Here is a 25053-nt window from a genome sequence, read left to right as displayed (position 1 = left end):
TTTCTCTAAAGGGCTAGAGTCCGAGTAGGTGAGGTCAGTCAAGGAAGCCCCACACGCCTAGTGACTGACTCCTGATAAAAAACCCTGGACAACAAAGCTCAGGTGAACTTCCCTGTTTGATCACACTTTGCACATGTTGTCACATTCAACTGCAAGGCGAATTAAACACATCCATGCAACTACATTAGGAAAAGACTCATACAAGCTTAACCCATGTGTGTATTCCCTTTGCTCATTTTAATCTGTGTCTTCTCACCCGTAATAAACTGTAAACCTGAGTACAATAGCTTTTCTGTGTTCTGTGAGTCCATTTAGCAAATCACTGAACCTGAGAGTGGTCCTGGGGAAAACCCTGGCACAACTGGCATCACAAGTGGGATCTGCTATAATCACACTAGCTCACCAAAACATAATGAAAGCACTATGTGGAAAAAGAAGGTTAATGAGGCAGGAAATGACGAATCTGATGCCTGATGTTCACCAAGTCAACAAAGATAGAAGACAATAGCCGCCACACCATGATCAATAGCAGGCAGGGGAGCCTGGGTGGCTCAGTAGTTTGGACAACCAATTTCAGCTCAGGTCAAGATCTCACAGTTTGTGGGTTCAAGCCCTGTGCTCACAGAGATTCTGTGTCTCCCTCTCTCTCTCCCCCTCCCCCTTACCATCTCTTTGAAATAAGTAAACATTAAAAAAAAAAATAACTGTAGGCAGAAGCAGTCAATGAAATTTGGAAGTAACAGAAAAACTTCTCATACAGTTGGCTCACTGGATGTATAAGAAAATACAAAATAATGAGAATGAAACTAAATATTCAAGCCCTTTGTTATTTTTATCTGTAATAGTTAAAATGAAAGCAGAGTGTTAAGGCCAATGCTGGAAAGTAGAGTGTTAAGGCCAATGCTGGAGTTTGGATTCTAGCCAGTGCAAACCAGAGTGTGGATTTCAGCCAGTCCAAACCAGAGTTGCTAGTCTTAGGGCTGCTACCAAAAGGAAAATTATAGTGGATCTTTAGGTGATGTATCCTGTTACATTCATGATATTGAAAATTTAGTGGCTTTTTTCAGTATGAAAAAGAAATACTATCTTTCATTCTGGGAAAATGTGTATTATTTATTATTTCTCCTCTTCCATTTTTTTTAATATTATTTATTTTTGAGAGAGACAGAGACAGAGAGACAGAGAGAGAGAGACAGCACGAGGACGAGCAGGGGAAGTACAGAGAGAGAGGGAGAGAGAAAATCCCAAGTAGGCTCTACACTGCCAGCACAGAACCCAGTGCAGGTTTCTAACTCCTGAACTAGGAGATCATGGCCTGAGCTGAAATCAAGAGTCGGCAGCTTAACCGACTGAACCACTTAGGCATCCTTCTTCTGATTTTTTTTTTAATTTGGAACTTCTACTGGTTGTATTTTGTACTTCTGAATTGAGACGATAGTTCTCTTATCTTCTATTATTCCAACTTTCTTTTTGCTATCCTTACTCTGTGGGAGATTTCTGTTGGGAGCCATTCTGAGCCCACTAGTCAAGAAAACTCCTGGTGAGGTTAAAGCAAGTTTGCACGGTCTCTTGCCAATCAGATGACGACCGATATCCACCCCCACTTAATTATTTCTGTTTGAGCACTGACCCCTAGGGTACCTTGTTGATCAATATCGGGAGTGACTTGTCCCCTTATTCCGGCCCTGGTATGATGATTGCACCTTGTGAAGGAACTTATTGTGGGAACTTCTTCTTTTGATTATGGGAACAGACATCGTGTCTCCAGAAGGTCCTGTTTCCCTCCATACTTTCCCTTGAGCTATGAGCAGGCTAATGACCCCTAGTCATAAAAGACTGATCTTTACATGTACAATTCTGTTTCTACTGTTGCGTTAGTCCAAGATGTTCATACAGCTCAACATGCAAATCAACTAACCAAAAATGTCTTTCATGCCCTAGCTATTCAAGAAATCATAAAAGTAGACACAAAGGTAAATACACTCAAAGAGGCTATTCTATGTATTGGAAATAAGCTAAACTCTTTAAAGGTATGGTTGGCTCTCTGGTGCAATAAAGCATATAACTGGAAAACCAAGTCTTGCCCGGAGACAAAGAGCCTAACTTAGAGAGAAGGAACAGATAAGGGCAGAAGATAAGTTAGTACATACACCTTTGCTAACTGATGGTGTATAGCAGCCCCTTCCCTAAGGCCTACTTTCCACAAACACCTTCCCTTACCCTGGCAGCTGTGATGAGGATGGATAAGAGTATCTACAAACCTATGACTTAATCTTAGTGTTATTATAATGTGAACACCTTGTTATTTTCTTAGTTACTCAACTTCACTATAATTGGGGCTATTCTGCAAGAAGACTTCTGTAAAACCTGTTTCTGTACATTTTCCAAAAACACCTTATCACAAAGAGCTATCCATTGTAAAAATTCTATTTCCTGATGTCATGTTAACTTTTGACCTATAAATAAAGACACCAAAACTGACAGGACAGAGATGCCTGACTGGTGATCAGAAAGGATCTCGGGGCTCTCTCACTCTCTCTCGCCGACACCGTCCATCCTTCAGGGACCCCTGGACCCGTCGGAGCCGGCGCGGCCTCCGACAGATTTCCATGCCTATAATCATCAGACTTTTTGTGTTTATTTTAGGTATCATGTTTTCATTTACAAAGTCTTTTGTTCTCAGATTTGTCCTTTTTTTTAATGTGTTTTAATTTTTTTTTTTTTTTTTTTTAATTTACATCCAAGTTAGTTAGCATATAGTGCAACAATGATTTTTTAAGAGTAGATTCCTGGGGCACCTGGGTGGCTCAGTCAGTTAAGCATCTGACTTCAGCTCAGGTCATGATCTCACGGTTCGTGGGATTGAGCCCTGCATCGGGCTCTGTGATGACAATCAGCTCAGAGGCTAGAGCCTGTTTTGGATTCTGTGCCTCCCTTTCTCTCTGACCCTACTCTGCTCACACTGTCTCTCTCTCTCTCTCTCTCTCTCTCTCAGAAATGAATAAGACATTAAAAAGTTAAAAAAAAAAGAGTAGATTCCTTAATGCCCCCAACCCATTTAGCTCGTCCCTCCTCCCACAACCCCTCCAGTAACCCTCTATTTGTTCTCCATATTTAAGTCACTTATGTTTTTGTCCCCTTCCCTGTTTTTATATTATTTTTGCTTCCCTTGCCTTATGTTCATCTGTTTTGTATCTTAAAGTCCTCATATGATTGAAGTCATATGATATTTGTCTTTCTCTGACTAATTCACTTAGCATGATACCCTCAAGTTCCATGCATGTAGTTGCAAATGGTTGGATTTCATTCTTTTTGATTACTGAGTAATACCCCATTGTATATATATACATACCACATCTTCTTGATCCATTCATCCATTGATGGACATTTGGGCTCTTTCCACACTTTGGTTATTATGGACAGTGCTGCTATAAACACTGGGGTGCATGTGTCCCTTTGAAACAGCACACCTGCATTCCGTGGATAAATACCTAGTAGTGCAATTGCTGGGTCGTAGGGTTTAATGTTTATTTTTTTAAGTTTCAAATTAAAAAAAAAAATTAATGAAAATATAATGAACTGTGATATGATGACCTGAGCCAAAGTCAGACGCTCAACCAACTAGGCCAGCCAGGAGCCCCAGTGGTTGTTTATTTTTCAAAGAGCACCCACGGGGGAGAGGCAGAAGGAGAGAGGGGGACAGAGGATCCAATTCAGGCTCTGTGTTGACAGCAGGAGCCCGAGGAGGGGCTCAAACCATGAGATCACGATCTTAGACTGAACTACCCAGACACCCCTCTGATAGTCTTTTTAAAAACAGCTTCAGGGGCGCTTGGGTGGCTTAGTCGGTTAAGCATCCGACTTTCGGTTAGGTCATGATCTCACGGTTCATGAGTTCGAGCCCCGCGTCGGGCTCTGTGCTGACAGCCAGCTCAGAGCCTGGAGCCTATTTCGGAGTCTGTGTCTCCCTCTCTCTGACCCTCCCCTGCTCACGCTGTCTCTCTCTCTCTACTAGAAATAAATAAAAATATAAAACAAAACAAAACAAAAAAAACCAACTTCACTGGGGTGCCTGGGTAGCTCAGTTGGTTAAGCATCTGACTTTAGGTCAGGTCAGAATCTCATGGTTTGTGAGTTAAAGCACTGAGTCCAGCTCTTTACTGACAGCTGCTTCTGATTCTACTGTCTCCCCGTCTCTGCCACTCCCCTGCTTGGGCTCTGTCTCCTTCATAAATAAATAAATAAATAAAAACAGCTCCATTGACATATAATTCACATGCCATACAGTTTACTAATTTAAAGTATATAATTCAGTAATGTTTAGTATATTCATAAAGTTGTGTAAACATCACCACAATCTACTTTAGAACGTTTTCATCATTCCAAAAGGCAACTTGTTTGCAGTATCTATCAGTAGTCACTCACTATTGTCTCTCCAATCATCTAGTCTTTATCAATAATCAACAAACTACTTTCCATCTCTATGGATTTGCCTATTATGGACATTTCATATAAATGGAATCCTATAATATGCAATCCTTTGTAACTAGCTTCTTCCATTTAGCATGTTTTTCAAGAAACACCTGTATTATAGCATATCAGTACTTTAGTTCTAATGAGACAAATAATGAGACAAATAATGAGACAGATATATCACAATTGATTTATCCACTCATCAGCTGATAAACATTTGGGTTATTTCTGCTTTTTGGCCATTAAGATAAATGTTGCTGTGGGCGTACCCAGGGCCCAGCTGGTTGTGTCTGACTTGGGCTCAGGTCATGATCTCACGATTAGTGGGTTCGAGCCCCACATCAGGCTCTGTGCAAACAGCTCACAGCCTGGAGCCTGCTTCAGATTTTGTGTCTCCCTCTCTCTCTGCCCCTCCTCCACTTGCGTGCTCTCTCTCTCAAAAATAAGTAACAATAAAATTTTTAAAAAAGAAGAAAAATGCTGCTATGAACATTCATGTTTAAGTTTTTGTGTGGACACACACTTGTTTTCCTTTATTTTGGGTATATAGCTCTGAGTGAAACTACTGGTTCTACTAGTAACTGTTTCACCTCCTGAGGAACTACCAGACTGCTTTCCAAAGTAGATGTACCATTTTACATTCCCACCAGCAGTTCATCAATGTTCTAATTTCCCCACATCTTCATTAATACTTGTTATTGTTTGTCTTTTGATTATAGCCATGTTTGGGGGTGTGAAGTAGTCCTTTTTTAAGTTAGCATCTGTTATTTTTTTTAATCAAATATGTTTTTATCTCTCTGAAGTTATTATGTATTAAATTCTCTTTGTTCCCTGAATTGTCTCTATTTTCTTAACACTCATCTTTCTCAATTGTTTTGGGTTTCTATCTTTCCATTTGGAGGCATTCACAAATATTGATGATCGCTGGCTGGCCATTTATGTTTAAAACTCAAAAATATTAAAAAACCTGGGATGCCTGGGTGGCTCAATCAGTTAAGCATTTGATTCTCAATTTAAGCTCAGGTCATGACCTTGTTTCATGAGTTTGAGCACCATATTGGGCTCCACACTGACAGTTAAGAGTCTGCTTGGGATTCGCTCTCCCTGTCTTTCTGCCCCTCCCCCATTCACACATGTGCTTTCTCTCTCTCAAAAAAAAAAAAAAAAAACCTTAAAAATCCTGTTTATGAATGGAGTTTTCTGATGTACAGCAATCCTGCTTTTTCACCGGGAACCCCATATACTAACACTTACAGATATTCTTTCTTGAGCTACTTAGATTTTCCAGAGTAGTTTATTTTGTCTCCGGTCTGGGGCTATTTTATACTAGACTGCAAGACCTCTGGGGAAAAAAAGCAGGTAATGGAGCTGGTATTTCACCACACAGCATAAAAATATTAACTTGATCTTTCTGACTTTTGACCTGCACACCAACCCTACTAAACACCCAAAGTGAAGTCCCTGAGTACAGAGCTTCTATAGTTTAATGTCTCCCTAGCTGACACCTCTAGTTTCCAAGTATGTGGGTAAAAATTTAGCTGCCTGATTAGATAGAAGAGGGTGTGTGGTTTTTTTTCTTAATTTTTTTTATTTATTTCTGAGAGAGAGATAGAGACAGCGTGAGCAGGGGAGGATCAGAAAGAGAGGGAGACACAGAATCCAAAGACAGTCTCCAGGCTCTGAGCTAGCTGTCAGCACAGAGCCCGATGTGGGGCTGGAACCCCCAAACTGTGAGATCATGACCTGAGCCAAAGTTGGACGCTTAACTGACTGAGCCACCCAGGCACCCTGAGAGTGTCTGTTCTTGAAAAGATGTTCAACGTCACTCATAATCAGGGAACTACAAATCAAAACCACACTGAGATACCACTTCACATTGGTCATAGTAGCTAAAATTAACAATTCAGGAACAGATGCTGGCAAGCAAGTGGAGAAACAGAGACCCTCTTTGCACTATTAGTGAGAATGCAAACTGGTATAGCCGCTCTGGAAAACAATGTGGTGATTCTCAAAAAAATTAAAAATAGAACTACCCTATGACCCAGCAATAGCACTGCTAGAAATTTACCCAAGGGATATAGAAGTGCTGATGCATAGGGGCACGTGTACCCCAATGTTTACAGCAGCACTTTCGACAATAGCCAAATCATGGAAAGAGCCCAAATGTCCATCAACTGATGAATGGATAAAGATGTGGTTTTATACACAATGGAATACTACTTGGCAATGAGAAAGAATGAAATCATGTCATTTGTAGCAACATGGATAGAACTGGAAGGTATTATGCTGAGTGAAAAAGTCAGGCAGAGAAAGACAGATACCATATGTTTTCACTCATATGTGGAACTTGAGAAACTTAACAGAACACCACGAGGGAAGAGAAGGGAAAAAATTGTTTCAAACAGAGAGGGAGGGAGGGAAACCATAAGAAAATCTTAAATACAGAGAACAAACTTAGGGTGGATGGGGGTTGGGCAGGTGAGAGAGGAAAATGGGTGATGGGCATTGAGAAGGGCACTTGTTGGGATGAGCACTGGCTATTGTATGTAAAGCCATGAACCAAGGGAATCAACCCCCAAAACCTAGAGTACAATGTACATACTAGCCACTGTACACAATTAGCCAATTTGACAATAAATTTTATTTTTAGAAATAGAAATAAATAAATAAAATTAAAGTCTGTGTTCTGCTTTTAAAGAAATCTTCTTGTTTATGGGTACATACTTGAACACTGAATGCTGCAGTATCAGTATCCTTCAGGTTCTGGTTTTTCTCAATTCTGTGGAACAGATAATCTCCCTTTTCATTCCCAGTTCTGTCTCTAGACACAATGATACTTATGTCTTTCCATGTACTACATCCTTATTTAAAATTCTTATTTGCCTCTATCTTCTTTCCTATACTTTGACTTAATGGACTTACCCTTTAAAAAAAAATCTTTATTGACATGTATATTAAATTTTAAGAAGGACATATGATTATCAGGATCATCTATGTTTAATGTTTTTTCTTTTATTATGAAAAGTTTAATCAAGTGAAAATTAAGTACAAGCATGAAGTTTACATATTAAACACTAATTTTAACCACAATTCTGATATGCAAATTGGTGATATCAAATTCAAATTATTTAAAATATTCCATTCAACAAAACATAATTAGAATCAAAATAAAAAATTAATATGACTTTAAAGTGGTTTCATCCTACTTCTTATGTCATGAACTTATCTCAAACATTTCTAGTTAAAAGTTAATTAGGGTCTACCAATTCCTTAAGTTACTTACCTCTTCTTTTCCTAATGTTACTAGAACTTCTTCATTCAGAGGAATTACTGCAGGAAAAAAAAAAAAAAAAAAAAAAGCCAAAATTATATAAATGCTTGGTTAATTCTCAAATATAAAGAATTTGATTTTGTGATTTCTAAGATATCTCTCTTTCCTTATTTAATACCTTTACATATATAACCAACACATACTTTTAGACAATATATATAACCAATATATAATTTTAGACAAACATGACATTTGTTCATTTTGGGTTTTATGCCTTTTGTTTTCTAAGCCCTCAAAACCAAAATTGGTTAAGCATCCAACTCTTGATTTAAGCTAAGATCATGATTTCATGCTTCTTGAGATCAAGCCCCATGTTGGATTATGCACTAAAAGCACAAAGCCTACTTGAGATTTTCTCTCTTTCTCTTTCTCAAAATAAATAAACTTAAAAAAATCAAGAATCTATACTGTTTCCCTAAATATATTTCTCGGTAATTATATGATCTTATGCATGTGTATGTGCATGTATATTATCTATACATACAAATGAAAGGGTTATTCATTTTGTTATCGCTTTACAAGGGGATATCACACACATTATTCTTATTTTTACTCAACAAAAATTCCATGCAAACCCCTTCTATTTTGATATAAGTCTAATTCATAATTTTAAATCACTTCATAATATTCCACAGGGTGAATGTACCATAGAGTATTGAGTAATATCAGTACTGACTGAACATTAACTTTGAACCCAACTTTAGTCACAAAAAACAATGACTCTGTAAGCATTTTTAAATTTATGTCTTTATGCACTAGTGCTTTCATTTGGGAGGATAAATTCCCAGAAATGGAATTTCATAGAAGGAAATGTGTATTTTGAATTTTAATATAGGATGCCAGATTCTTTTCTAAAAAATTACTATTAGCAATAAGAAACAGTAAAATATATTATAAACTCTTCTAAACTTTTTGCCAGTTTATGAGTATCAACTAACATTTCATTTTAATTCTGTATAGCAAAATTAAATTCTTTTTTTAAAATATTTTTTCTAGGGGCGCCTAGGTGGCTTAGTCGGTTAAGCGTCCGACTTTCGCTTAGGTCATGATCTCGCGGTTCCTGGGTTCGAGCCCCGTGTCGGGCTCTGTGCTGACTGCCAGCTCAGAGCCTGGAGCCTGTTTCAGTCTGTGACTCCCTCTCTCTCTGACCCTCCCCTGCTCAGGCTGTCTCTCTCTCTCTCTCTCCTAGAAATAAATTTTAAAAAACATTAAAAAAAATAAATAAAATATTTTTTCTAGCAACTTTTTAAAATGTTTTATTTATTTCTGAGAGAGAGAAAGAGAGACAGCGTGAGCAGGGGAGGGTCAGAGAGAGAGGGAGATACAGAATCTGAAGCAGGTTCCAGGCTGTGAGCTGTTAGCACAGAGCCTGACACGGGACTCAAATCCACCAACCATGAGATCATGACCTGAGCTGAGGTCGGACACTGAACTGACTGAGCCACCCAGGCGCCCCAAAATTAAATTCTTATAGTTAGAAAAGTTAACCTTTGTATTTTAAGTTTACCTTTCCTAACAAAGTACTATCTAAAATTTCTCAAATAATATGCTACTGAAAACTTTCTAATCTACCTACTATTCTAGAGAGTGCTTCTGACAACAAAGAGTTCCCACATGTGCTTCATAGGACATGTATTAGAACTGATTACTAGAAGCCCCAGGATGGCTCCCAAATCATTTCAACAAATACAATGAGAAGGATTCTAAGAATGTAAACTTAATAATCTCCTTCTTGTCTACTGTGGCTATGAGTAGCATTTCACTACAGATTGAAATAATCATTTAAGCCCATACAATATATAGCACCTTCTAAGGATATAAATATACTTTAAATCCTTTCAGTGGGACAGTCTATGGGACTGGCAACCTTGGGCAAAATGCTTATTTGACCTATGGATCATCCTGTGTGTTTGGTGTTAGCAGTACAAAATGTGTACATAAAGGAAGATGATAAGAAAAATAAAAATTGAAAATCCCTGATACATAGCATCAAAATGAATAAAATACTTTGGAATAAATTTAACCTAGGAGGCAAAAGACTATGCTGAAAAACTACAAAATGTTGCTGAAATAAATTAAAGATATCACAACAGATAGAAAAAGTCCCATGTTCAAGAACTGTTAAGACTTAACATTGTTAGACATCAATCTGATACAATCACTATCAGAATCCCAATAATATTTGTGTAAGAAAAGAAAAATACACCCTAAAATTCACATGGAATCTCAAAGGACACCAAATACCAATTATCTTGAAAATGAAGAACAAAGTTGGAAGTCTTATACTTCCTAATTTCAACTTACTAAAAGGCTACAGTAATCAAAAATGTGCTACTGACATAGAGACAAACATATAGACTAACAGAAGAGCATAGAGAATCCAGAAATAAAATCACAACATATGGTGAAGTGAGTTTTGACAACTAAACAGGGGAAAAAACAGTATTCCCAACAAATAGTATTGGAAAAATTAGATAATATGCATGCAAAAGAATGTAGTTGGACCTTTAACTTTCAAGTTTGAAAATGCCCATTATTAATTTAAAGAAAAATCTTGGAGAGCTTGAGTGGCTCAGTCAGTTGAGCATCTGACTTCAGCTCAGGTCATGTCCTCGTGGTTTGTGAGTTTGATCCCCACATCGGGCTCACTGCTGACAGCACAGAGCCTGCTTCAGATCCTCTGTCTCCCTCTTTCTCTGCACCTAGCCCACTCACACTCTCTCAAAAATAAATAGACATTAAAAAAAATCTTGAACAAGAGGTAAAAAAGACCATTATAACAAACTAGTGGATTGGTAATGAAGGCCTAAAGTAAATGTGTGGCAGTAGGGCTCAATATTTCATGATCGGCTATATGTGAAACATGAAAAAGGAAAAATCTAAAAGGACTCTTAGCTTTATGGCTGATCAAATAAATTCCATTCAGTGGATAAGAGAATGGGGAGGTCAATTTATAAATCTCAAGAATCTATAGAATATTTTGGAAAAGATATCTAGAAAGTAGAGAGATATGTAATGTGATGTTACAAAGAAATCTGGTCTGGATACACAGGTTTGGAAGTTGTTATGAAAACTGTGTCCTCCTCCCCACCAAAATTCATATTTTGAAGTTCTAATCCCCAGTACCTCAAAATGTGCTTATATTTGGAAATGGGTCTTTAAAACTGTGATTCTGTTAAAATGAAGTCATTAGGGTGGGCTCCATTCCATTATGACTGGCATCTTTATACAAAGAGATTAGGACACAGACAAGCAACCGTGTGAAGACACAGGGAGAATATGACCATCTATACGCCAAGAAGAGAGGTTTCTGAAGAAACCAATCTTGACAACACATTGATCTTGGACTTATAAACAAAAGAATTGTGAAAAAATTAATTTCTGTTGTTTAAGCAACCCAGTCCATAGTACTTTGTTATGGCAACCCTAGCAAACTGATACAGAAGTCATTACTACAGATATAACATAAAAACAAAAGCAGAAAATATAATGCTGGAGTAGCACACTGAGTAGGAAGTTAAAATTGCTGAGCACAGCCCTCTAAAAAATAGCAAATTTTAACAGCACAGTATAAATAGCCTTTGAGATACTCAATATAATGCTGAAGAGGCAATAGAATACACAGTTTAATGCAAATTAAAAGATATATATACATATCAAGTGCTAAAAGTAAAAAGACTACTACGTGGTAGTAAAGATGTAGAACAGTGGTGGACGTGAATATACTAGTTAAAATCAAGAATGCAGATGAAATTATCTAGAAAGAGAATGAACAGAAGAATCACAACAACTGGGATAGACAAAGGTAAGCCTACAAAGGAGACTAAAAAAGGAAGTGGGAGGACCTAAAGGAAAGGCAGCAAATGGGCAGGAGAAAGAAGGGAGGTGTTAAAAGAAAGAGGATACAATCTATTAAAATACCAAAAACATACATATATGGGGCACAGAGAAAAGTAAGCTTTCATAATAAAAAACTATTTCCTAGCTGGGTATTTTAACTACAGATTTTTAAGCCATCTTCTATTTCTTCAGTAAAGGCAAATATATAGCTGGTCCCCATTGGATAAGTCAAAAGGCAACATACAGTCTATGTAGCCCTTATATAAATAAGTAGCTAAAATAACTTTTCTCTTAGGTATGTTTCATTGATTAAGAAGCAATTTATAGTTTCTATTGAGCATGTGACATATGATGATCAAATGAAGGTTATAATAAGGTCTGCATAATTTAAGATTATTATGTCACACAAATATATTCATCTATAATAAAATGAGCACAAAATAATGTATACAAATGAAAGAAAAATTTAGGCAATTTCAACAAGGCTAAATGGATCTTGAAATTCTTCTTAAATCAATCTGTCATTAATTTGTTTATAAAAATATAAACCTAAAAATAAGAACCTTACTTTCAGGATTTTCTTTCTGCCATTGACTGAGTTCAGCAGTCAAACATTTCACCTGCATAATTAATAATGACAGCTATAAAAAAAGATCACAAAACAAAGTCAGTTTTTATGGAATATTCATAGATGAAAGTATAGACATTCTAAATAATTTAACACAAGTTTCTATCATAAATGACTAATGTAAGAGCCATCCAAATTATAAAAAACTGACACTCCAAACACAATTCTGCTTTAAACCATACTAATTATAGCTCAAGTCTTAAAAGTTCTCAATTCTACTTTACCACTCAAACTAAAAGAAAAAGATCTATATTACTTTTATTTCCTAAATTAATACTACTGTAAAAATATAAGGGCACCTGTCTGGCTCAGTCGGTGGAGCATGGAATTCACAACCTTAGGGTTGTGAGTTTGAGCCCCACGTTGGATACTACTCATGCTCTATCTCTCTTGCCTCAAAAATAAATCAACTTGAAACAAACTTAATTTTTTTTAAACTACATATATAGTTGTATATATGTAAAATGAGATTAGTTCCACAGGCTACATAAAAAGCCAATTTTACTACACAAGCGTATGACTGTTGATACCAGCTCAGGTCATGATGTCATCATCCTGAGACTGAGCCCCACATCGGTATGGAGCCTGCTTGGGATTCTCTTTCTCTCTCTCTCTGACCCTCCTCCACTCACATGTGCTCATATTCTCTCTCTCTCAAAATACATAAACTTTAAAAAATGGATTGAGGTTCATTAAAATTTTAAAGTTAATAAGTATGTAGGAAAGAGTAAACAAACCAAGCCTGAAGTTATTTAAAGGCTTGCTTTCAAGGTTGGTTCTTAGCTGGCATGTGGAACTTATATTTTGAAATGGTTCCCACCAACCTGTTAAGAGTGACTCATCGTGCCTAAAATGTTTTTGCAAATTGCTTTTCTTCTGGAAGTGTGGTATTTTGATATCTGCTAGGTAGAGCGTTATCTATGTGACTAATCCTCACAAAAACACCTTGGGTGCTGAGTCTTTCATGAGGTTCCATGGTAGAAAACATTTCACACAGTCACAACTCCCTGGGGGAATTAAGCACATCCTGGATGACTCCAATAAAAGAGGATTCCTGAATGCTTATGTCTGGTTTCCTGTGGACTTCCCACGGTCCTTTTCACTTTGCTGATTTTACTCGGTATCCTCTTAACGTAATATATCTCAGTCATGAATATAACTATACACTGAGTTTTGTGAGTCCCTCTATGAGTTACTCTGAGTCTTGTGAATTACTCCTGAAAGTTGCCTTGGGGACCCTCAACATAATAAGAGAAGATATATTTTTTTTAAGTTTATTTAGTTTTAAGAGAGAGGGAGAGACAGAATCTCAAGCCAGCTCCATGCTGTTAGTGCAGAACCCAACACAGGGCTCAAGCTTACGAATCATGAAATCATGGCCTGAGCTGAGATTAAAAGTTGATCTTAACTGTGGCTTAGTCAGTGGATTAACTGACTGAGCCACCAGGTCCCCAGTAGGAAAAGATATTTTGTGGATCCCTCAGATAATGTTATTATTGACTATCTCAAGATCCTGATTCTTTACAACTATATAAGCACTTCCACCAAAATTCTGGTTCACTGCATAAAAAAATCATTCAGGAAACTTACAAGTGCAATCCCTACTGACTCTGATTCACTAGGTCTCAATTTCTATGATATAAGAACCACATTTCCCAAGAAAACCAGATGATAGTTTATTTACTGTATATTGCTGTATCAAATACAATAGTCAGTTTTATACTTTATAAGAGAACACCTTATTTATTGATAAATTCAAAAATTTTTTATAAAAGATTTTAATACTTTATCACCAATTTTTAAAGACCTGATATAAAAGGAACTTCCAAAAGTGACAAGTTAGTTTTTTCCTCTTCTTTTTCTCTCTCATTCATTTTTTTTCAGTATTATTATGCTCATAGATTTTTATTTTTATTATTATTATAGTCAATCAAGGCCATTATTCCTTTTCATGCTCAAATGCTATCAAATTTGCGTTTTGTTGTTGTTTCTTGTGAACAGTGCCTAAATCTTTATTTTTCACAACCTATGTTTTTTTCAAGTTAGTTTTACACTGAATGACACAAAAGGAAATTTAAATTACTAATAGTTCACATGTAAACTTGATTCCAATTTTAATGAAAAAGAAGTAGAAAACAAGGCCCTCAAAAAAATTCATTCTGCTCTCCAAACTGTCTCGGCTATTGACTTCAACTGCCTGCTGCTCTAACAGGCCATGAACAACAACCGCCAACTGCAACTCGCTGATGGCAGGCACACACACACACCTTCCTCACCTGCTGCCCTTGTAACAATGAACTCAGGTTTAAACGTAAAGTGCGTAATTTGGAACTCAGTAGTGCCTTCAATTAGTTCTTATATTTTCTGATATGTTCCTACAAGTTTTAGAGAAATTTCTTTAGAATCATTTGTATATTTGACATTGTTCTTTAAAATTGTCACTAAAACATTTTTTAATTTTTTAGATTGTCAAATACATCTAAGTTTTCTAATTCCTAGGTTTGTACTATTAGCCAAGAAATTTCTCCTGTCCCTAGACTGCACAAATAGTCTCCTAACTTTTCTTGCAAGACTTCTATGGCAATCTATCTAGAAAATATGCTTATATAATGAAAAACAGAGATCCAATTTTATTTTCACCCAAATGGATAACCAGTTGTACCACTATCATTTATTTACAATTCATCCTTTTCCCACAAACTGGAACTATCATTTTTGTCATAATTTAAATTCTTAATCTGTTACACTGATCCTTTCATATATTCCTAAACCAATTTCTTAGGGCTTTGATTATGTAAACAGATATCTATCTTAATCTTTGTTTAAGCTTACAGTGAAGTCAGTTAAAGTTCTATACATACAGTAAAAAAAAAAAAATTAACAAAACAAAACTTGCTACTATACCTAACACAAAGCAGGACAATATGTGTCCTAATTATTAACAAGGTATCTTAATTGCAATTATTCACTCAAGAGTTAAATATACGTGTCACTGTTAAGAGATAATAATAAAGATAATATTCTTTATTTAAATATATTGATTTACATTAAATATACAGTAAATATATTTATTATATTTCATTCAAAAAGTATTTAGAATACTTCTCTTAAAGCAGAAAGAGTATTTTCCAAGTGATTAAGCATATGGATATCAACAAAGCTATTATATGTGGTTTAATATAGATAAATAATATTCTTATCCAAAACACAATGAATTAAACTTAACTATTTTTAGGAAGAAATAATAGGATTCATACCTGAGCATTTGAATCAGTGAGTGTCTCAGTTCCAACAAGTGATAATTTTTTCTGACACTTTATTTAAAAAGTAAATAAAACAAGTAAATAAAAACAAGTCACACACTATAACCTTTTATATATAATAAACAATTCCCTTTCCCTCTTTTATATCAATGTAGTATTATACAAATATCTGATTTAAAAGAAGTGTTTAAGTTCCTCACTAAGAAAAAAAAAAAAAAAGATTATTTATTTATTTAGAGAGAGAGTGAATACATGAGCCAGAGAGGGCAGAGAGACAGCAAGAGAGAAGGTATCCCAAGCAGGCTCCACACTCAGCATGGAGGTCTAAAGAGGGCTCGATGTCACGATCAATTGTGATATCATGACCTGAGCTGATATCAAGAGTCAGACGTTTAACTGAGTCACCCAGGCACCCCAAGTTCCTCACTTTCTAAGCAAGATGATCATGAAGGCACCCAAACAGGTCCCAAGGTCAATATAGCAAAAGTAAAAGGGGATATTAGATTCTATACAAAATGAAATAATGAGCATAAGAAATAAAGATTAAAACAAATACAAACAAATACTAGGGGGAATTAGAAGTTCAATAATGGAGGGGCGCCTGGGTGGCTCAGTCGGTTAAGCATCCGACTTCAGCTCAGGTCATGATCTCACAGTTTGTGGGTTCGAGCCCCACATCAGGCTCTGTGCTGATGGCTCAGAGCCTGTTTCAGATTCTATGTCTCCCTCTCTCTCTGCCCCTTCCCCACTCATTCTGTGTCTCTCAAAACTGAATAAAATGCTAAAAAAAAAAAAAAGTTAGATAATGGAAAAATAGGAAATAAGAGAATAAGAAGGAAAGCACCATAGAAAAATAACAAAAGAGGTAAGAAAATGGTTAAGATCATAAGAAAATAAAGCCTTCAGGAGATATTGTTTTTGTTCCATTCAAAAAAATCCTACAACTATTCACAGTAATTATATGACTTAAAATATGGGTAATTTAAATTTTACTTGTGTGCTTACTTCTAGTTGCAGTATCTTTTTACAAAAAATTGTTCATTATTTTTAAATTCACATTCCTATACTGAAAAATTAACAAAAGCATAAAAAGGAATTATTTAAATTATCTTGAAAATACACTAATCATAAAGAGTACCAAGGATTTATATTAAAAAATAATTTTAAAGAAGAAAAAAGGTACGAAAAGCAAATAATAACCCGCTTTAATCTACAATCTTATAGCAAAGAATGGGATAAGAAAAGTCTGTGGCTTGTTTCAAACATTATACTATTTTAAGTAGAAAAAATTTTAAAAAACTTTTTTTTAATGTTTTATTTATTTCTGAGAGAGAGCAAGAGCGAGAGAGAGAGAGAGAGTGTGATCAGGGGAGCATCAGAGAGAGAGGGAGACACAGAATCTGAAACAGGCTCCAGGCTCTGAGCTAGCTGTCAGCACAGAGCCTGACGCGGGGCTCAAACCCAAGAACCATGAGGTCATGACCTGAGCCTAAGTGAGACACTTAATCAACTGAGCCACCCAGGTGCCCGGAAAAAACTTTTTTTTTAATTATTTTTTTTTTGATACAGAGAAAGAGACAGATCATGAGCAGGGGAGGGTCAGAAGAGAGAGGGAGACACAGAATCAGAAGCAGGCTCCAGGCTCCAAGCTGTCAGCACTGAGCCTGATGAGGGGCTCGAACCCACAAACTGGGAGATCATGACCCAACCCTGAGTTACATGCTTAACCGACTGAGTCACCCAGGTGTCCCTAAGTAGAAAAAACTTTTACCAACACAGAAGTATATCAAAAGTGATTCTATCTCACTAATTCAACATTTCAAAGATAACATTTTCTATATTAATTCATATTTTCACTCAACCCCATAATTATGTATCCTCAGCACTTCTCTATTCTCTATCTTAGGAAATAACCTGACCAACCTCTTAGTGGCTCAAATCAGAAACCTGAAAGTATTCATAATTTCACTTCATTTCACAACAATTAAGGTCCAAGTCCTTTGGCCCTACCTCCTTAGTAGCTCCTAAATCCTTCTTCTATTTGCAGTGACAGGATTTGGCCCTACAGTACTGCTTATCAGGATTAGTAAGTACTTGAGCATCCCATGTTTCTTCAAAACAACTAAGCAATTTTCTCAAACTGCATCTCATGTTACTTCATGTTTATAACCCTTTAATGGCTCCCCATAATATAAACTCAACAAATTCTTCCTTTCTTGCTCCTAATTACATTTCCAACCTTACTCCACAGGTCCATCTTCTCCCAATTTACCAAGTCATAATATTCTACCTAGAGTTCTCTAAACTCTTCCAACCCTATATATTTTGTTCCTTCTGCTTTGTATACTTCTCCTACTTTCAGAAGCTAATTCCTATTTATCCTTTAGAAATGAATTCAGTTATTATTGCCTTTAGAAAGCTATCCTTGACCCTTTCTGTCTAGGTTTACTACTCATTGTAAGTAGTCTTTGCATTTCCACAATACTCCTAACTTAATAACTACTACCTCTACTACATGACAATCTCCTTGAGGGCAGGGATTGTCATAATTTTTTCTCTTTATATAGCTCACCTGGCATAAAGTTTCTTGAATAAATGCTTACAGGTCTAAAAGCTATATAAATTTTTATTGTATAATATAACAGCTTTCAGGAACCAACATAATTCTTTTCCTTAAGTCTGTTATTGAAATGGAAAGAAATCTTATAGTAATTAATATATATATATATATTTATATATATATATCACTTTTACCTCTTGGTACTTACTTCTTCCATGTCTTTCCACATTTCTTCACATTCCTTAATAAGTTCTTCTTCAGCATTTGTAACATCTTCCATATCTCTACTACTATCTGGATCTAGATCTTGCTGACTCAGTGACATGTCCCTTGTGATCTTCTTAGCCTTATAAGAAAAACTGAAGTAAAAATATGTATTCATTTAACAATATTTGTTGAACACCTATCACCTGCCAGAACAAAATGGGCAAAAATCCTTCCCTACCATGTAACTTATATTCTAGTTAAGAAAAAGATACAATAAATTAGTTATAAATTTATAAGTAGAAGTATATTATATATATATGTGTATATATACACATATATACACATGTATATACACACACATATATATATATCAATTTATAAGTGGAGATAGTTTTATGTAGGAAAGCAAGACAGGGAAGAAAATAGGAAGTGCTTGGGTAAGGGTAGTATAATTTTACATAATGTGGTCATTTAAGGTCATTGAGAAGTTGATAATTGAGCAAAATATATGAAGGAGATAAAAAAGCAAGACATGGGGATACGTAGAGGAAGAGGCTCCAGGCAGCGAACTGCAAGTGTAAGGGCCCTGGAGGAGGAATATGATCTCCATGTTCCTAGACCAGTAAGGCAGCCAGAGTAACTGAAACAAGGTAAGGCAGAGAACATAAGATGATGTCAGAGAGATTTAGGGATTAGATTATGTGTGCTTTGTAGGCTATTTTAAGGACTTTGGGGGAGATGATAAGCAATTACAGGATTTTCAATGGAAAAATGACACAATTTGCATTATATTTTAACAGTACAACTCTGGTTAACAACAACCAATAAGGACAGAAACAGGAAAATCAGTTAGAAAGCTGTTACAATGATCCAAGCAACTTTTTAGGTAAGCAAATGGAAAGATAGAGCTGCCAGCTGGTTAATGAGATGGGGAAGACAATGGAAGAAACAGATTCAGCTAGATATAGGAAGGTGATGATTAAAAATCCAATTTTGTACTTGCTAAATATAAGGTGTTCATTAGTGTAAATGATGATTAAGCAACTGAATGTACATGTATGGAGTCCAAGGGAAAGTTTTGAGCTAGAATTTGAGTCATCACCATACAAGATATTTAAAGCCATAAGGCTAGATGAGATCACAAAAGCAAGAGCATACAGAAATCAGAAGAGTTCCAGACCTGGAGAGAATAAGCAAGAACCACTGAAAGTGTCTGAGAAGTAGCACCCTATAAGGTAAAAAGAAAATTAAGGGTATAATACCCTGAAATTCAAATTAAGAAAGTATTAAAGAGGGGCGCCTGGGTGGCTCAGTCAGTTAAGCGTTTGACTTTGGTCCAGGCCATGATCTCGTGGTTTGTGAGTACAAGCCCCGCGTCGGGCTCTGTACTGACAGCTCAGAGCCTGGAGCCTGTTTGGATTCTGTGTTTCCCTCTTTCTCTGCCCCTCCCCTGCTTGCTCTCTACCTCTCTTTCTCTCAACAATAAAAAACCATTAAAAATTTAAAAAAAAAAAAAAAAAAGAAAGTATTAAGGAAAGGAGTATCAAATATCAGAGACAGGTCAAGTAAGATAAAAACAGAGAACTGACGATTTACTTAACAACATGGAGAGAGGACTGTATTTTCCAAAAAGAATCACAGCCATATTTCAGGTTATCACTCCCTGTTCAGAGGCAGAGCCTATTTATCCTCCTCATGAACCTGAGGTATGACTTTCTGACTGCCTTTATGAATAGAATACAATGGAAGTAATTTCCAAGACTAAGTCATAAAGGGTAATAGCACTTATACCCCTGTCTCAGAACACTCACCCTTACAAACCAGTGACCATGCTGTGAAGAAGCTCAACTAGCACAAATGTTTGTTTGCTTTTTAATGTTTTTGAGAGCAAGTGAGCATGTGTGAGTGTGGGAGGGGCTGAGAGAGAGAGAGGGAGAAAAGGATCTGAAGCAGGCTTCCTGGTGACAGCAGAGAGCCCAGTGTAGGGCTCGAATTCAGAAACTGGGAGATCATGACCTGAGCTAAAGTCAGATTCTTAACTGACTGAGCCACCCAGGAGACATCGTATTTGTTCCATTCAAAAAAATCCTACAACTATTCACAGTAATTATATGACTTAAAATATGGGTAATTTAAATTTTACTTGTGTGCTTACTTCTAGCTGCAGTATCTTTTTACAAAAAATTGTTCATTAGTTTTAAATTCAAATTCCTATATAAAAAACTATCAAAAGCATAAAAAGAAATTATTTAAATTATCTTGAAAATACACTAATCATACAGAGTACCAACGATTTACATTAAAAAATAATTTTAAAGAAGAAAAACAGGTACGAAAAGCAAATAATAACCCGCTTTAATCTACAATCTTACAGCAAAGAATGGGATAAGAAAAGTCCACGGCTTGTTTCACACATTATGCTATTTTAAGTAGAAAAAGAAAGGAACTGAGTTTCCCAGCCAAAAGCTAGCATCAACCATTAGACATGCACATTAATATTCTGATGATTCAGCCCTCAGACTTTGAGTCTTCTAGACAAAGGCATAGACTAGACATTGCAGAGCAATTGACAAGTTGTCCTGCTACATCCTGTCTGAATTCTTGATGCAAAGAAATGCTGAACATAATAAACCTCTAAGTCTTAGGATAATTTGTCATAATTTTAGGGCAGCAAATACACAAAACTGGCAGCCTTTAAAAGGGAGTTTCAGTAGAATGGTGGGAGTAAAAAGTATGAATGGGGTATATTCAAGAAAGAACAGAAAGCAAGGAACTGGACATACCTACCTAGTAATATAAAATATTTTCAACAATTTTTTTCTCTAAAGGAAAACAGTTGGATGGAGATACGGGGTCAAGAAAGAGGTTTTTTGTTTCTTTGTTTGTTTTTTAACATAGAAGAAAACAGAGCACCATAAATGACACAGAAGGATAAACTTCAGGAGAGAAAGAAGAATGGGATTTAATACACAAGTAGAGAGACTGACTTCAGATAGAAGTCTATATAGGGGTATCTGGGTGGCTTAGTCAGTTAAGTGTCTGACTTTGGCTCAGGTAATGATCTCAGAACTGGTGGGTTTGAGCCCCACGTCAGACTCAGTCCTGACAGCTTAGAGCCTGGAGCCTGCTTTGGATTCTGTGTCTCCCTCTCTCACTGCCTCTCTTTCTCAAAACTAAACATTAAAACAAAGACAGAAGTATATATAGTTTATCCACTTTAATGGAAATGTAGGCAGATTGCATTTCCATTAAATTGCAAGCAGGTGAATAGATGTGTTCATAGCATTTTACGGAAGTTTTATATTGCTTAATCAAAGTCTCATCAAGAAATTAATCAAAGTCTCATCATGAAAGATTTTTTTAAACGCTGTTTTAAATTTTTTTTAATGTTTTATTCATTTTTGAGAGAGAGATAGAGACAGCATGAGCAGGGGAGGGTCAGAGAGAGGGAGACACAGAATTCGAAGACAGGCTCCAGGCTCTGAGCAAGCTGTCAGCACAGAGCTGGATGCAGGGCTCGAACCCACGAACTGAAAGATTATGACCTGAGCCAAAGTCGGATGCTTAACTGACTGAACCACCCAGGGGCCCACAACATGAAAGACTTTAAAGAAACTTGGGGAGATACACCATGTTCAGAAATTGAAGGACTCAATACTATAAAGATGTTAATTCCTCCTAAGTTGATCTATTGAATCTTAATCAAAATTCTAAAAGTATTTGGGACACATGGGTGGCTCAAAAGGTTAAGTGTCTACCTTGTCCTTGGCTCAGGTCATGATCTCACGGTTTGTTGAGTTCAAGCCCTACATTGGGATCTGTGCTGACAGTTCAGAGTCTGCTTGGGATTCTCTCTCCTCTCTCTCTCTCTCTCTCAAAATAAATTAAAAAACTTAAAAAAAAAAAGCTATAAAAGTTTTTGTTTTTGTGGCGCTTGACAAGTGAATTCTAAACTATATGAAAGGGCAAGTGGTCAGAAAACAGCCTAGACCTTCATGAAGAAGCTGAGAAGACTTGCCTTAACACACGTTAAACTTATTAGAAAATTATATTAATTTTTATAGTATGTAATTAGCACATGGATCAGCAAACTGAACAATGGAACACATGTACAAAAAAGTCTTTCTAGACTCACACATTTATGGACCTATGATATATAACACAAGTGACGATGTAAATTAAGGGGATATAAGAACAATCCAAATAGGAGCATATTTTATATACTATGTTGAATTTTTTCCAGGTATACTGTGGTCCTGCATAGAATTTCCTCATTCTTTTTAACTAACTGCAAAGTATTTAGGGGGAGTTAAGCATAGATATACACCTCAATTTTTACATGATTCTTGCATTCCAATCCAGAAACAGAAACAATAAAACAGAACATAAAGAAAATATGGAGACTTTTTTATTTGCTTGGATTAGGCAAGCATTTCTAACAAAACTAGGTAAACTATCACAGATTTTTTAAAAATTCTACGTGTACAAAGATATCATTAAAAAATTAAAAAATAATCTAACACCTCCTTATAAAGACATCACGCTGTATTTTCTCTCACTGCACTGGGTAATAAACCCAAGTTATTCAATATTCTATCCCCCCAAAAGCTAAAATGTAAAACCCCAAAATGTAAAGAAAATATTTGTTATATATTGCACTCAAGACCTAATTTTCTTAATGTATAATGAATACCTGCAAACAAGAAAAAAAATCCAATAACCAACCATAAACAAGTAAATTAAAAAAGTGATCACCATGAAAGTCAGGATATCAATATTTTTGGAAGAAGGGAGAGAAAAAGGCAGGAGAGAACTGTGATTAGGATGGGCCAAATGAGAAACTTTTGAGGAAATTATCAAAGCTTTCTTTCTTGATCCGCATGGTGATAAAGGTGTTCACTTATAATAACATGGAATTTACACTTATTTTTATGTTTTTGTTGTATCTATATTTTATTTTGCAATAAAAAGCTAAATAACAAAAACAATCCAAGAGAAATGGGCAAAAGACAAAAATGGGGAATTAAAAAAAAATGAGATAGATCCTTTAATTATAGAAAAATGAATTTTTAAAAATTCATAAAAATTTTAAAAAAAATTAATGTTTATTTAATTTTCAGAGAGAGAGAGAGAGAGAGAACAGGGGAGGGGCAGAGAAAGAGGGAGACAGAGAATCCGAAGCAAAAAAATTTTTTTTTATCCAGACTAGCAATAATGAAAAATTTGATAAGAAGCAATATGAGAAGAACACAGAACAAGAGGCATATGTTGTTCATGAGTGCAATGTACTCTTCATAAACTAATCACTTTGTAAGATAATAAGCAATAGTCATCAAAATTTTAAATGCATTTAACTTCTGACCCAGAAATTCTATTCCTAGGAGTAATTCTACAGATAGATATATTTGCTTTAGTCTACACAGGTATGCTTTCTACAGCATTACTCAGAAAAACTTTGTCTGAACTCTACAATCAGACTGTCTAGGTTTAAATCCTGGCTTCAATACTTACAAACTGTGTAACTTTGGGCAAGTCACTTAAATTGCCTGTGCTTCTGTTTCCTTACCTGTAAAATGAGGATAATACTATTATCTCATAAAATTGTTATGATAATTAAATAAGTTAATATATATAAAGTTCTTAGAACTGTGGTTAGCATATAAAGTTATACCATTATTAGCTATTAACATTACTATTAACAATCTAAAGTCAACTAGTAAAAGACTAAATAATTTAATACCGTGTACAAAAATGTTTACACTAAACATCTTCCTTGCTATACATAAATGATATAGTTAAGTTCACAAAGACACAATCATTAACAATTTTAGAATATATATTCAAACAAAAAGTCAAACATGATATAAATATGTTTTAAATATACCTTAAGTTAGAAATTAAGGGCAAATTGATCTTTCCCCACTTTGTAGAATACTAATCAGTAAAGTACATGATAAGTATGCAAAAGAAATGTGAAATTGTGTGTACATGTATGTGGATAGATGTTCAACAAATTAGCTGAAATGGAAGTTCAATGCAGCATTAGAATACAAATAAATTAAAGCATGTAGAGGTTAAACTTTATCCCATTCCCACATTTTGTATCCTTAAATCTGCCTTTCTGGAAAGAGAGAAAGTCAATCTTTTGAGGATCTCAGTTAGTATTCCACTTCTCAGTCATTTATTGAAGAACAATATAGCTATATTTAGGGATACTACGCTATATAAACTTAAAAGATGTAATAAGAAATTAAAGAGACTCATCCTATTATTAGAAAAAGACAAATATACATGAAATAAAATAATAGAAAGTATCCATATAATTCTAAGCTGTATTCATTTATCTGACAAATATGTGCTTAATGTGTGCCATTTGTCAGATGCTATAGCTGCATAGGTGACCAAGTCTCTGTGTGCATGGAGTCTGTACTTTCACTAAGGAGAGAAAATATAAACAAATGGTCAACTAAATACCTGATATAATTTCAAATGTCAAAGTTTTGTTATGTGTTAAATTATACCAACATATGCTTTCAGGATTTAGGATAGATAAGATCAGAGAAATCTACCTGGAAGAACAAAAGACACTGCTTGGCACACAGTACTAGCTCCTTACCATTATCATTATTATCATTACTCTTATGATTCGTGTCATGGGCTCTAACAGATGAGAAGCTGTAAAAGCCAAGAATAGATTCCCTGTGGGGCTCCTTTTGAGGTACTAAAAACTTAAGACTGCGAGGCAAGGATG

At 35.6% G+C, this 25053-nt stretch overlaps 1 protein-coding gene across 7 annotated transcripts in view; it reads right to left on the bottom strand.

The window, feature by feature from the left end:
- The window catches only part of CENPK (centromere protein K), a 44793-nt gene that overhangs the window by 16270 nt on the left and 3470 nt on the right, over window positions 1-25053 (bottom strand). For 4 of the 7 annotated variants that reach the window (XM_039255501.1, XM_039255508.1, XM_039255505.1 and 1 more), the window contains 4 exons: window positions 18304-18454; window positions 15530-15586; window positions 12213-12285; window positions 7757-7803 (listed from right to left, as the gene is read on the bottom strand). In XM_039255501.1, the coding sequence (XP_039111432.1) occupies window positions 7757-7803; window positions 12213-12285; window positions 15530-15586; window positions 18304-18420 (294 nt within the window). In that variant the 5' untranslated portion in view covers window positions 18421-18454. Of the gene's footprint in view, window positions 1-7756; window positions 7804-12212; window positions 12286-15529; window positions 15587-18303; window positions 18455-23813; window positions 23852-25053 lie in introns of those variants that run through there. The other 3 variants (XM_039255504.1, XM_039255507.1, XM_039255503.1) reach the window with 3 other exon arrangements.

This window comes from Hyaena hyaena, unplaced genomic scaffold, assembly GCF_003009895.1.
Source record: "Hyaena hyaena isolate Hyena2069 unplaced genomic scaffold, ASM300989v1 scaffold_530, whole genome shotgun sequence".
Lineage (NCBI taxonomy): Eukaryota > Metazoa > Chordata > Mammalia > Carnivora > Hyaenidae > Hyaena > Hyaena hyaena.
This window is presented reverse-complemented; position numbering and strand designations above follow the sequence as displayed.